At 53.1% G+C, this 12,336-nt stretch overlaps 1 protein-coding gene across 1 annotated transcript in view; it reads right to left on the bottom strand.

The window, feature by feature from the left end:
• The window catches only part of SHANK3 (SH3 and multiple ankyrin repeat domains 3), a 350,793-nt gene extending 342,304 nt beyond the window's left edge, over positions 1-8,489 (bottom strand). Inside the window, exon 1 of the mRNA XM_033162485.1 lies at positions 8,222-8,489. Within this exon, the coding sequence (XP_033018376.1) occupies positions 8,222-8,284 (63 nt within the window). The 5' untranslated portion in view covers positions 8,285-8,489. The remainder of the gene's footprint in view (positions 1-8,221) is intronic.
• Positions 8,490-12,336: the final 3,847 nt, after the last annotated feature.

Raw genomic sequence — 12,336 nt, 5'->3', positions numbered from 1 at the left:
GTGTGTGTGTGTGTGTGTGCGCGCAAACACATAAGGGTGTGTGTGTGCCCCAAACTGAGTCTTTGACCCGAGCGAAATAAAACCCAGTTCTGCCCCTGGTGTGGGTTTTCATCATCACCCTCCCCCAGTGCAGCAGTCCCAATCCGAATGGGCAGCACCCACAGCTGTGATTAAAAGTGTTTTCCAAAAGCGGGATCTTGGTTGAGGAGCTCTTGGTTCACCTCCAGCTCGGTCACGAATCTCGCGGTGCCCACATGGCTGTTTGTCCTCCACCAACCCTCCCTGTGACTCTGTGGCAGCTTGCTTTATGAACTTCCGGCTCTTTGACTCCAGAACCTGAGCCCTTTCAATGGTGATGCTCTGGGCTGATTAAAAAAAACTCCCCTGATATCCAGCCTGATCCTCCTCCTCTCCATTTCTTCCTCGCTTGCCGCTTTCCAGGATCCAGGCTCCCTTCCTTCGGCATGACCTACATTCAGTGTTCCTAGACAGACGCCCTTGTACTCGGTCGGCTCTTATCAGGATGCCAGTGATGGCCCTGGAGGGGCTGGAGGGGGGGGCGGCGTCAGTGGAGCACACACACACCCCAGACCTCCCCTCCTATACTCTGCAACCTCACCTCTGGGTGTGCAATGGCTAAAATGTGCAACCACCACTCCGAAACTGACAACAACTTGCACAGCACAGCTGCTGAAGAACATCGGGAAATGTGAGCCCCGCACTGCAAGAACCAGCCCAGAGCGAATCACAGAATCGTAGGGTTCTAGAGTTTGTATGGGCCCTTAATGTCATCTAGTCCAGCCCCCTGCAATGCAGGATTCGCGGCTCAAGAATCCTTGGCCATCCAAATTCTACTTTAAAACTTCCAATGAGGGAAAGTCATAATAATAATAATAATAATAATAATAATAATAATAATAATAATAATTATTTATTTATACCATGCCCATCTGGCTGGGTCCCAATAGAATATTAAAAACATGATAAATACATCAAACATTAAAAACTTCCCTAAACAGGGCTGCCTTCAGGTGTCTTCTAAAAGTCAAATAGTTGTTTATTTCCTTGACATCTGGTGGGAGGGCGTTCCACAGGGCAGGTGCCACCACCGAGAAGGCCCTCTGCCTGGTTCCCTGTAATCTCGCTTCTCACAGTGAGGGAACCGCCAGAAGGCCCTCGGAGCTGGACCTCAGGGTCCGGGCAGAACGATGGGGGTGGAGACGCTCTTTCAGATATACTGGGCAGAGGCCGTTTATGGCGAGAATCCCATATGTACAAAGATGGAGAGAGGAGACAGTCCCTACCAAGGAAGAGTCGCAGATGAAATTGATGGAAGATGCAGAATGAGCAAGCTTAGCCAGTAAAATTAAAGAGCAAGAAGAGGAATGTTTTAAAGAGGAATGGAAGCGATTTGTAAACTACCTTAAAAAAAACATTGCAAAAATGTTAGAACTTTAGTCGGTTTGGTGTAAGCTAAGCATTTATAGTTTATAATGAGAAGAATTTGAATGTTTAAATAGTTAGGAAAAAAACAGAATGTGCAGCAGGAATGGGAAACTTTAAGGAGCCATGGACGGGAAGTTGATGGAATGGAATTATGGATTGATGGAATGGGTCTATTTTCTCTCTCCCTCCTTTTTTTATTCCTTTTCTTTCACTTTTTCCTTTTATTCTACAGTTCTGTATTTTGTTGTTTTTCTAAATTCATAAAGATTTTTTTTTAATGAAAATGAAAAACACTTGAGCCCACTGGCCAATCTGAACCGATGAGCAAACTCTTCTCCTTCCACCTCCCCCCCCCCCCAAAAAAAATATGGCAAAAATATGGCAACTACTCATGACCTGGGCAATGCCCATCAACTGCGCCATAGCAAGCGCAAGTCTCTTCCAGCTGTCTCTGGCACATAAATCAAAGCAAAGGCCAGAAGAATGGCAGCCCTGGACACCCCATGGCAAATTTACTCTCTCCAGAAGTTTTGGACTACAACTCCCATCAGCTTGCCTAGGGCTAATGGGAGTTGTAGTCCAAAACAGCTGGAGGGCACCAGCTTGGGGGATGCTGCTCTGGAGCTCTTGCTTGCACTGGAGGCACTCCAACGTGGCTGCTAGGACCCCACAGCTCCAAGCTGTTTCTGCTGGGGGGGGGTGCCATTTGCCCTCCAAGTCTGCACAGAAACCCCCCCCCAAGAGTTGCCGGAGCACAGCTAGGAGCATTGGCGCACACAGCTCCCAACCCTCCCTGATGTCACCCAGCAGTCTTGCATGCATGCTAAACATCTGGCACAGCTTCCTGCTCGGCTCCCAGTTCAGCACACTCAGCTCCCCATGAGCCGAGGAGCTGCTGGCACCAGTTGCCCCCACCCCACCCCACCCCTCTGTGGCAAGGGTGGGTGAAACAGGAAATAACCCCCAGCCAACAGAAGCCCCCTGGAACTGTCAGAGCAGACACACACTGGCCCAACTCTGCAAGCATCCTCAAGGAGCCCCAGAGGTGCCCGCTGGCCTGGATACCTGTAGATCAGGGGTCAGCAAACTTTTTCAGCAGGGGGTCGGTCCACCGTCCCTCAGACCTTGTAGGGGGCCAGACTATATGGGGGGGGGGGATGAACGAATTCCTATTCCCCACAAATAACCCAGAGATGCATTTTAAATAAAAGGACACATTCTACTCATGTAAAAACACGCTGATTCCCGGACTGTCCATGGGCCACATTTAGAAGGCGATTGGGCTTCATCCGGCTCCTGGACCTTAGTTCGGGGACCCCTGCTGTAGATCACCTGAGGACACACACACACACACACACACACACACACACACACACACAACTGCTTCCACAATGAGGGGAGGGCAGCGCACTGCAGGATCCAAGAAGCTGCAGAGCCTCAGCCCCCAAACATGCCAATGCACATGTGGAACATGTCCAGTCCCAGGAATATAAGAAACTGGTTTATACCAAGCCAGGCCCCATTGGTCAATCTAGATCAGGAATGTCCACACTGACTGGCAGCAGTGGTTCACCAGAATTTCAGGCAGGGGTCTCTCCCACCCCTACTTGGAGTTGATGGGGGGTAGCACCAGCATGCAAAGTAGAAACTTAACCCCTAAGTGGGGAGGTTCTGGGGCACAGACCTAAATGGCCTCCGGATCCGCAGCAGAAGGCCGGCTAGCACTTGTCGGTAGCAAGTAAATCACACTTCCAGGTGCCCTCCTCTCTTCCTGCTTCTCATTTCTCAGGGCTATCTCTGTGGCACCGCCCTCTGGTTTAACTGCTCAAGTTAAAGGCTTTGCTCAAGTTGAAGCTATGGGACAGGGAAGACGGCCATCCCATGAAAGCAAGGCTTAGCCAAGAGCTCCATACCGGTTGCCCCCTCCCAGCCCCCGCTGGCACTGCTACCGTCTCACCCATGCCTTGTTGTTGTTCAGTCGTTCAGTCGCGTCCGACTCTTCGTGACCCCATGGACCAGAGCACGCCAGGCACCCCTATCCCCCACTGCCTCTCGCAGTTTGGCCAAACTCATGCCAGTCGCTTCGAGAACACTGTCCAACCATCTCGTCCTCTGTCGTCCCCTTCTCCTTTTGCCCTCCATCTTTCCCAGCATCAGGGTCTTTTCCAGGGAGTCTTCACCCATGCCTTAGAATCATAGAATCATAGAATCATAGGGTTGGAAGAGACCACAAAGGCCATCCAATCCAACCCCCTGCCAAACAGGAAACACCATGCAGCAAACAGGGGATTTATTTCCGGGATGGGGCAGTTTGCAGGGGCGATTCCAACCACCACCTCCAACAGGCACACAAAGGCCGTACCCAAACTTTCCACCCCCACAAATAATAATAATAATAATAATAATAGTTTGAATTTGATATCCTGCTTTATCACTACCCAAAGGAGTCTCAAAGCAGCTAACATTCTCCTTTCCCTTCTCCCCCCCCCCAACAAACACTCAGTGAGGTGAGTGGGGCCGAGAGACTTCAGAGAAATGTGACCAGCTGCATGTGGAGGAGCGGAGATGTGAACACGGTTCCCCAGATTACGAGTCCACCGCTCTTAACCACTACACCACATTGGCTCTCCAGTTTTGATGGCAAATTTATCATCCTCCAAGCCCATTGGGTTGTATCTTCCCACTCAGGGAAGGGGAACCTGTTACCCTCCAGACTTTGTTGGACTACAACTCCCAGCGGTCCTGAGTGCTGGCCGGGACTGATGGTAGCTGGAGTCCAGCAGCAGTCGGAGAGCCTCAGGTGAGCCACACCAGAGCCAGCTGCACCTTCCTCAGTGACCAGCTCCGTCCTTCTGAGGACGGAGTGCCCTGCTCAAACCTCCTGCTTGCCAAAACCTCTCTCCCATGTGCCAAACATCCCAGTTCTTTTCTACTTATCACAGACAGTGCACACACCACAGCTTGGTGGCAAAGGCAGCCAAATGGCCAATTCCACACTCTGCTGTACTCGCCACATTCCTTCATGCTTCCTTGCCCTGAAGAGAGATTCGTAATTTATTTGGTGAGTGCCCATGGCCTGTGGGGCTCCAGAGCTAGCACCGAACAGGTCTGTCTTGCCTTCATTGCTGACAATGTCTCCTTCCCCACCTAGAATCATAGAGTTGCAAGGGAACCCCAAGGGTCATCCAGTCCAACCCCCTGCAATGCAGGAATCTCAACAAATGCATCCATGACAGATGGCCATCCAACCTCTGCTTTAAAAACTGTGCTGTTCCAGCATCTCCTTCTTCCACGGATCACGCCCCTGCCCCAATCACCCTCTGAAAGGGAACACAAGGGCATTGCGGACTTTAGAGAGGGAGAGGGTTAAAAATGGCAATAATAAAAAGTTCGGGCCTACCTGGGAAGGCGGTTGTGAGAAGAAGAAGAAGAAGAAGAAGAAGAAGAAGAAGAAGAAGAAGAAGAAGGAAGAAGGAAGAAGAAGGAAGAAGGAAGAAGAATTTATAATTTATACCCTGCCCATCTGGCTAAATTTCCCCAGCCACTCTGAGCGGCTCCCAACAGAATATTAAAAACACAATAAAACATCAGACCTTAAAAACTTCTCTAAACAGGGCTGCCTTCAGGTGTCTTCTAAAAGTCAGATAGTTGTTTATTTCCTTAACACCTGATGGGAGGGTGTTCCACAGGGCTGGTGCCACCACCAAGAAGGCCCTCTGCCTGGTTCCCTGCTAGAATATCATAAAATGGACACAAGAAAAGCAGGGTGCAAATGCTCATAGTTGCTGTTTTTGATCCCGAATTCACTTATAACACCACTTTCTGATAAAAAGTGTGTGGGGGGGGAATTTGCCACATTCCTTGGGTAACTGCCATTTCGAAGCCATCCTCAGCCAATAAGAATCCTAGAATCCTAGAGGTGGAAGAGACCACAAGGGCCATCCAGTCCAACCCCCTGCCAAGCAGGAAACACCATCAAAGCATTCCTGACAGATGGCTGTCAAGCCTCCGCTTAAAGACCTCCAAAGAAGGAGACTCCACCACACTCCTTGGCAGCAAATTCCACTGTCGAACAGCTCTTACTGTCAGGAAGTTCTTCCTAATGTTTAGGTGGAATCTTCTTTCTTGCAGTTTGAATCCATTGCCCCGTGTCCGCTTCTCTGGAGCAGCAGAAAACAACCTTTCTCCCTCCTCTAGATGACATCCTTTTATATATTTGAACATGGCTATCATATCACCCCTTGAGCTTCTCTTCTCCAGGCTAAACATACCCAGCTCCCTAAGCCGTTCCTCATAAGGCATCGTTTCCAGGCCTTGGACCATTCCCCCAAAAAAACACAACAACTCACCCCTTCCAAGCACCAGCCTGGCCCTCCCATGCCGCTTCCAGGAAGAGGGGATCATAACTTTTCCAAACTATGCTCAAGCTGAGACTTTGGAGAGCCTCCAAGTGGAAGTGAGCCCCCACGGCAGCCGAGCAACAACAAAGAACCCCTCGTAAGAATCCCTGCCTTCACCCATTCACCCATCCAAATTCACGGCACCCAAAGGCAACACCGCCCCTGACAGATACCCCGCCTCTCTCTTATTCCCACCCTCATGAGAACTCCGAGCTAGGAATAGGCATTCTGCTTGCTAGCAGAGGCAGATAACCAGCTCCGGGGGGCCAGTTCTGAGTAGCAGCCAGTGGGGGGTGGGGGTGGGAAGGGATGGGCATGTGAAAGAAGACCAGGTGGGTGCAGGAAGAGCTTGCTGAGCAGGAGGGGATTGAGGGGGGGCAAGCTGGAGGCAGAGTGGAGCCACACACACACCCCCAGCATCACAGAAAGAGTCCTTGGTTCTTTCACCCCACTTCCCCAAGAACCTCTTCTCTGCTCTTGCATCAGGCTGTGCAGCAAAACCACATCCCTCCCTTCATTCCCAGGCTCCTTTCCTTTGCTGCCTCTACCAGGTGAGTTCTAGGAAGCCCACCTGATGGTGCCAGTTTTCTCTCCAACCCTGCTGAGAGCAGCACTGTAAGGAAGCCAAGCAAAGGGGGTGGGGGTGGGGGGCAGGCTCTCCTCTCTGGGTCAGCCAAAAGGAGCCTCAGGCAGCCCCTACCCCACCCCCACCCCCCACAATCAAGATCAGCACACATCCCCCCCACAACCCACCCCAAACATTCTCCTTCCCCATCACTGCCCATCTCAGCCCTGGGGCTGCTCTGCAAGACCTCTGCATTCCCATCCAGCTGGTGCATAGAGATATTCACCCCCACCATCACCCACCCATGAAGCAGAGGGGGCTGAGCCGTGTGTGTGTGTGTGTGTGTGTGTGTTCCCACTCCACCCATCAGCACCTGGGGGGAGAGAAGGCTGTCAAGAAACCAGGGACTGGGAGGTTTGGGTCCTTGTGTAGGAACCTGTAGAGCCCCACAGATCCGGGGTCCTCAAGATCACAGGAGGCTGAGAGGAGGCACATGCAGAGACCCCCCTGCCTTCATATCACACCAGCACCACCAACAGGACAGCCCCACGGCTCTCCAGTGGGTTCGAAATCTGCACAGGACAGGCAACTCGCCTCACAGATGTGCAGGAAATCCCATAAGGAGCACACACACTCCCCACCCCATAGATCGGGCATAGTCCCCACAGAATAGATGTGGCCAGAGCCGGGGGGGTGGGTGGGTGGGGAGGATAGCCCAAAGCCCCACAGAAGAAGAGAAGGAGCTCCCTCCAAGCCCCCAACCATCCAACAGAGACATCCCACAGGATCAGTAGACAGGCTGCCAGACCCTTGCAAGCTTGGCCCCACAGAAAGCACACCCCTCATCAGCAGCATAGAAGGAGGGGCACCCCCCCCAAAAAAAGGAGAGAAGAAGACACAGCCCAGCTTCTCAGGGCCACAAATACACCCTCTTCAGTTTGCTAGGAAAGACAAACTGTCCCCTCTTCAAAATGCTCAGAAACAGTTGCAGAAGTCCAGCCACACACACACAAAAAAACAACAACAGGAACACCCCCAGCTCTGGAGTGGGACAGCCGCCGCCATCCCCATTGCATACCCCCCCCCTTTCAAGAACTCCTCTCAGGGCACCCGGGCACCCTCTCTGCCCAGCCATCAACATTCTCCCTCTGCTGGTTGGGGCAGAAGCGGGTGGCTGTTGGCCCCTCGGGAGAGCAAAAGCGCAGGGGCCCGACCCTGCTCCGCAATGAGCCCCATCCTGCTTGGACTGGGAGGGGGCCTTCCAATATGGCCCCAGCCTCTATCTCTATCTCTCCGTGCCACTCAGATGCAAGCCGGTCCTCCAGGAAATGCTCCGCTCTCTCTTCTGCTCTCAACCCCAGCCCCCCACCCACCCACCCACCCATTCCATCACTGAAACCAAAACCTGGGTGGGGGCACCCCTTCGCCCAGGCTGCGGAGCACCCTCCTGCCTGGAGAAAGGGGCATCTCGGAGGCTGAGGATGCCGCCTGCCAGGAGAGCAGGGAAATCCCAGTGGGGCTGGTCACCTCCCTCCCCCCCTCCATCCCACACCCCCCTCGTGAGACTGCAGTTGCCGTAAAAGTTTCGCCAGCCATTCCACAGGCAGCGGAAGGCGAGCAGGAGGCGGCGGCGGCTCTCGCTGCCCCATCCCGGGGAACTTGCGCATCTCCGGGGCCTCTGGCGGGTCTGCCCCGCACCCCCCCCCCCCAGCCCCGGGTGTCCCTCCCGCGTGCGGGGACCAGGCCGGCCGAGCCTGCAGCCTCCCTCCCCGGCCAGAGGCGCGCAAAGGCGGGCAGAGCGAGCACTCACCGTTTGCTGGAGGTCTGGGATCCCGATGCGCACGACAAGGGCATTGGGCGCCGGCTCGTCCATCCGCCCGGGCGGTGATGCCAGCTTGTCGGAGCAAGGGCCGGTGCCGGCGGTGCCGGGGGGCTTGATGGTATCATACAGGGTCTCCTCCTTGAGGCTGCCTTCCGCCGCGCTGCTCTCCCCGGGATCGCCGTTGACAACGCAGAGCTGGCGGTGCTGAAGCGCAGGAGGAGGAGAAGGATGCTGTTGCTGCCGCCGCTGCTCCTCGTCGTCCTCGTCGTCCTCCTCCTCCTCCTCCTCCTCCTCCTGATGCTGATGCTGCTGCTGCTCTGCTTTCTCCTGCTGCTGCTGCTGCTGCTGCTGCTCCGGAGTCTCATGTTTGCTGCTCGCTGGACTAAGAGGCATGCTCTGTGCGCCAGAAGAGTGTGCGGCGGCGGCGAGCGTGCGTGAGAGTGGGCGAGGGTGAGAACACAGGGAGTAGACAGGGAAACTAAGGAAAGCACATCACACTCCTGGGGCACAAGCACACAGGTGGGGTGGAGGCAGGCAGGCAGGGCAGCAGCAGCGGGGTGGGGGTGGGGAGCAGGGGGTAGGCCATGGGGCATCAGGAAGGGGGCGCAGATAGGGCAAGGGAAAGGAGGCATCGGGCAGGGGGACAAGCAGGGTGGCCGAATGGGCACACAAGACCATGCACAGAGAAATGTGCACACAGGCAAGGGCGACAAGGGGAGAAGGGGGGCACAACCCCCCATGCCAGGGCAGGGCAAAAAAGGGGGGGGGAGGAGGCAGGGGTAGTGTGGGGAATGATTGCATGGCGTGAGAGGGAAAGAGAGATAAACGGGTGGGGGGGAGAAAGAGAAAGAACAGATACACACATTAAAAACCCTGCCAGAAATTGTCCCCATCCCTGCCAAAGCTGCGATGTGGACTTTCTGGGAATTTCTGAACTGCATTGGGCAATTTGCGTCGGGGAGATTTCCTGGTGCCTGAGAAAGCCGTCCAGTCGAGCATGTGCGTTTTACTAGCATGGTGTTTGGCAAAAAAAAAAAAAAGCTCACGACTTGGAGGCTGCCGTGCCTCCCTAATGCTGCGCTGGCAATTGGCACCCCTTCGCTGTTGCTGATGAACTTAGTAAATAGGAAATTGTCCGCAGGAAAGGAAGGCCCCGGGGAAAAAAAAGAATCCCTCCGTGTCAGAGAGTCCCCTGATTTAGGAAGCAAAGCATATAGACGCTCCCCAGCCCCGGCTCTTTGGTCGGGGAGGAAGCAGCGTGCAAGTGAAGAGGAGCTTCCTGGAATCCTTTGCAACATCACGATGGATGCTGGGAGTGCAAAAGGCAAGCGCATTGAGAGCTGCGCCCCCAGCATGCTCTGCAACACTGCAAGGGGTCCTGGGGCCCACAGCTGTTGGGCTGCAAAATGGTGCAGCAAAAGGACAGAAGCTGCATTTCAGAAGGTGGGGTACCCAAAGGCAGGAGACAATGCTCAGGACAAGAGTTCCACTGAGCAAGTGCAGAGTGCTTAGCATGGGCACAGAGGAACTCGTCACCAGAGCCAGCCCCAACTCATCTAGAATTAGGGAGCTGTGAAACCAGGAGTCATATAGAATCCTGGTGTGTCTGGATGATCCCTGTAGACACACTGCTCCCCCAGGCCCACATACGAGCCCCCCCCCACCTCCCTTGCCTCTTTCCAGCCATTGGCTCCTGAGGTTCAGCTCCCTCAGGCCAACTGTACAGTGGCTGTGCCAATGCACAGATCGAGTGAGGGCTCCACACAGCAGCCGAGAAGTTCAGAAATCACAAGACAGAGAAACCAGTAGGAGAACACTTCCATCTCCCAGGACGGGGGTCAGCAACCTGCGGCTCCGGAGCCGCATGCGGCTCTCTGACAGGTCTCCTGCGGCTCCGGCATGCCCCCTTTCAATGCCCTTTCAATAATAATTAAATGGTTATCGGCAAAAAAAGGGCCAAAAAACCATGAATAATCCGCATCAACGTTGAACAGCTGGGCGGTCTTTCTCAGCCCTCTCGGGGTTCCTGAGGACAGACCCAAGATTGATATCCACCTTGACCACTCCCAGAGAGAGGAAGCGACTTCTTCACACCAATAAGCGTGTGGGGAGGGCTGAGCTTTTACCACCTCGGCGTGCCGATTGGTAGGACAGATTGCCCGCCTTGGCGCATAGGCTCAGAGCCGGGGCCTTACCGCCGAGGTAGCCACTGAGGATGAAGGCGGGAGGCGGGCACGGGAGAGCGACGCTTCGTCCGGCCAATGAGCCGCCGGGATGCCTGTTCCTGTTTGAGGGGAACGTGCCAATGAGGGTGGCGTTAGGGCGGGGAGAAGAAGGAGCTGGGCTTTGCGAGTTATCGAGAGAGAGAGAGAGAGAGAGAGAGAGAGAGAGAGAAGAGTCGGGATAATAAAGGCGGCAGGAGGTGGCGGCGGCGATTGGAGTGGCCCCTGTCGGGCGGAATCCTTTTCAAAGCGGCCGCGCGGAGGGCGGGCCAGGCGTCGCCGTGACGGGAGGGCGGTGATGGTCGCCGACAGGATGAAGTAGAGCTGCTTTGGGGCGGCGGCGGCAAAAACGTCCGGGCTGCTTCTGAAACCTCCGCCAACCAGTGCTTTGCCAGCGCTCGCTGCGGGCGGTGTACATGCTCAACGACGGCCCCAAGGGCGGCTCGGGGGCCCGGAGCCCCAAGGCCGGCGCGCTGCAGTGCCTGGCGCGATTCCCCCCCCAAACCTGTTTTTTGCTTTTTTGCTTTTTGCCTTGCTCTCCCACCCCCTCTCTTTTTCTTCCTCCCCTCCTTTTTTAATCCAAGGGGAGAAATCCCATTTTTAAAACAAACAAACAAACAAACGAAAAACAAACAAACACCCCCCACAGCTGCTGCAGCCACTCTATTTGAATTTTTATTATTACCCTTTTCTGCCTCTATCCCCCCTTTTTCTTTTCTCTTCCCCTTTTGTTTTTGTTTTCAAAAAAAGGAAAAAGAAGAAAAAGATTTCCCCCCTTTATTTTTATTTTTTAAACTACTACATATTTTTAATAGATATCCTCCTCACCCCACCCCACCCCCAATTTATATTTTTCCACCCCACTTTTCCATTCCCACCCCCCCTTTTTCTTTCTTTATTAGTTCGCTTGCCAACCTATCTTAGAGGGGGAAGCCCTCTCTCCCACCCCCCCCAAACAACTTTGAGCTGAACCCCCCAAAAACGGGGGTAGATCACTGCTGAAAGTAGATCACAGTTTCTTGGGAGTTGGCCACCCCTGGCATAAGACATGTAACTAGAATAAAAATTTTTAAAAACTAAGCAAATAATTGTAATAACTACTGTAATAAAGCACTGCTATAATTATATATAATTTCCCTTAAATTTTGGATTCATTCGCCTTTCCGTGCTGAAATGTCACAACCTGAACGACCATGGCTTCCCCCCCCCCCAGTTTTGATCTTGGGTACGCCCCTGAGTCAATGCAAAAAAGTAAGAACTTATTCTTGTTGTTTTTACTAATTATACTTTGCATTGGCTCCTATACGTTATTTATTATTATTGCATTAAGGTATGAAACAATATATGCAGTGTTATATTTGTTTTAAATGTCGCAATGGTTTTGCGGCTCCCAGTTGTTTTTTTCCCCTTTGGAAATGGGTCCAAGTGGCTCTTTGTGTCTTAAAGGTTGCAGACCCCTGTCCCAGGACATTCTATACAAGATCTCAAAGTAGCTGTCTTAATACAAAGGAATTTCAGAAATAGACTGGAAAGAGAAGTTGCTGAATTGCAACTCATTACCAAACTCAAAACCACGGAGAGACCTGGTCTGAACAAAGACATTGGATTCTTATCTCAATATACATGACAAAGCTATCTTTAGCCATCTCACCCCTTGCTTTTTCCTTTAGGACTAATTGCAGTCGTTTACAGTCAGCAACAGGTTTTCCACACCTATCAGCTGATCACCCATTCCCACCACCCTTCTGAGTAATACCCCTCCCCACCCTCTCACTATATATAAGGTTCTGGTGACTTCTGTTTCCGTGTATCTGAAGAAGTGTGCATACACACAAAAGCTCATACCAAGAACAAACTTAGTTGGTCTCTAAGGTGCTACTG

The sequence above is a fragment of the Lacerta agilis genome, chromosome 10 (assembly GCF_009819535.1).
Source record: "Lacerta agilis isolate rLacAgi1 chromosome 10, rLacAgi1.pri, whole genome shotgun sequence".
Lineage (NCBI taxonomy): Eukaryota > Metazoa > Chordata > Lepidosauria > Squamata > Lacertidae > Lacerta > Lacerta agilis.
The sequence above is the reverse complement of the archived record's forward strand: the minus strand, read 5'-3'. Positions and strand labels throughout refer to the sequence as shown.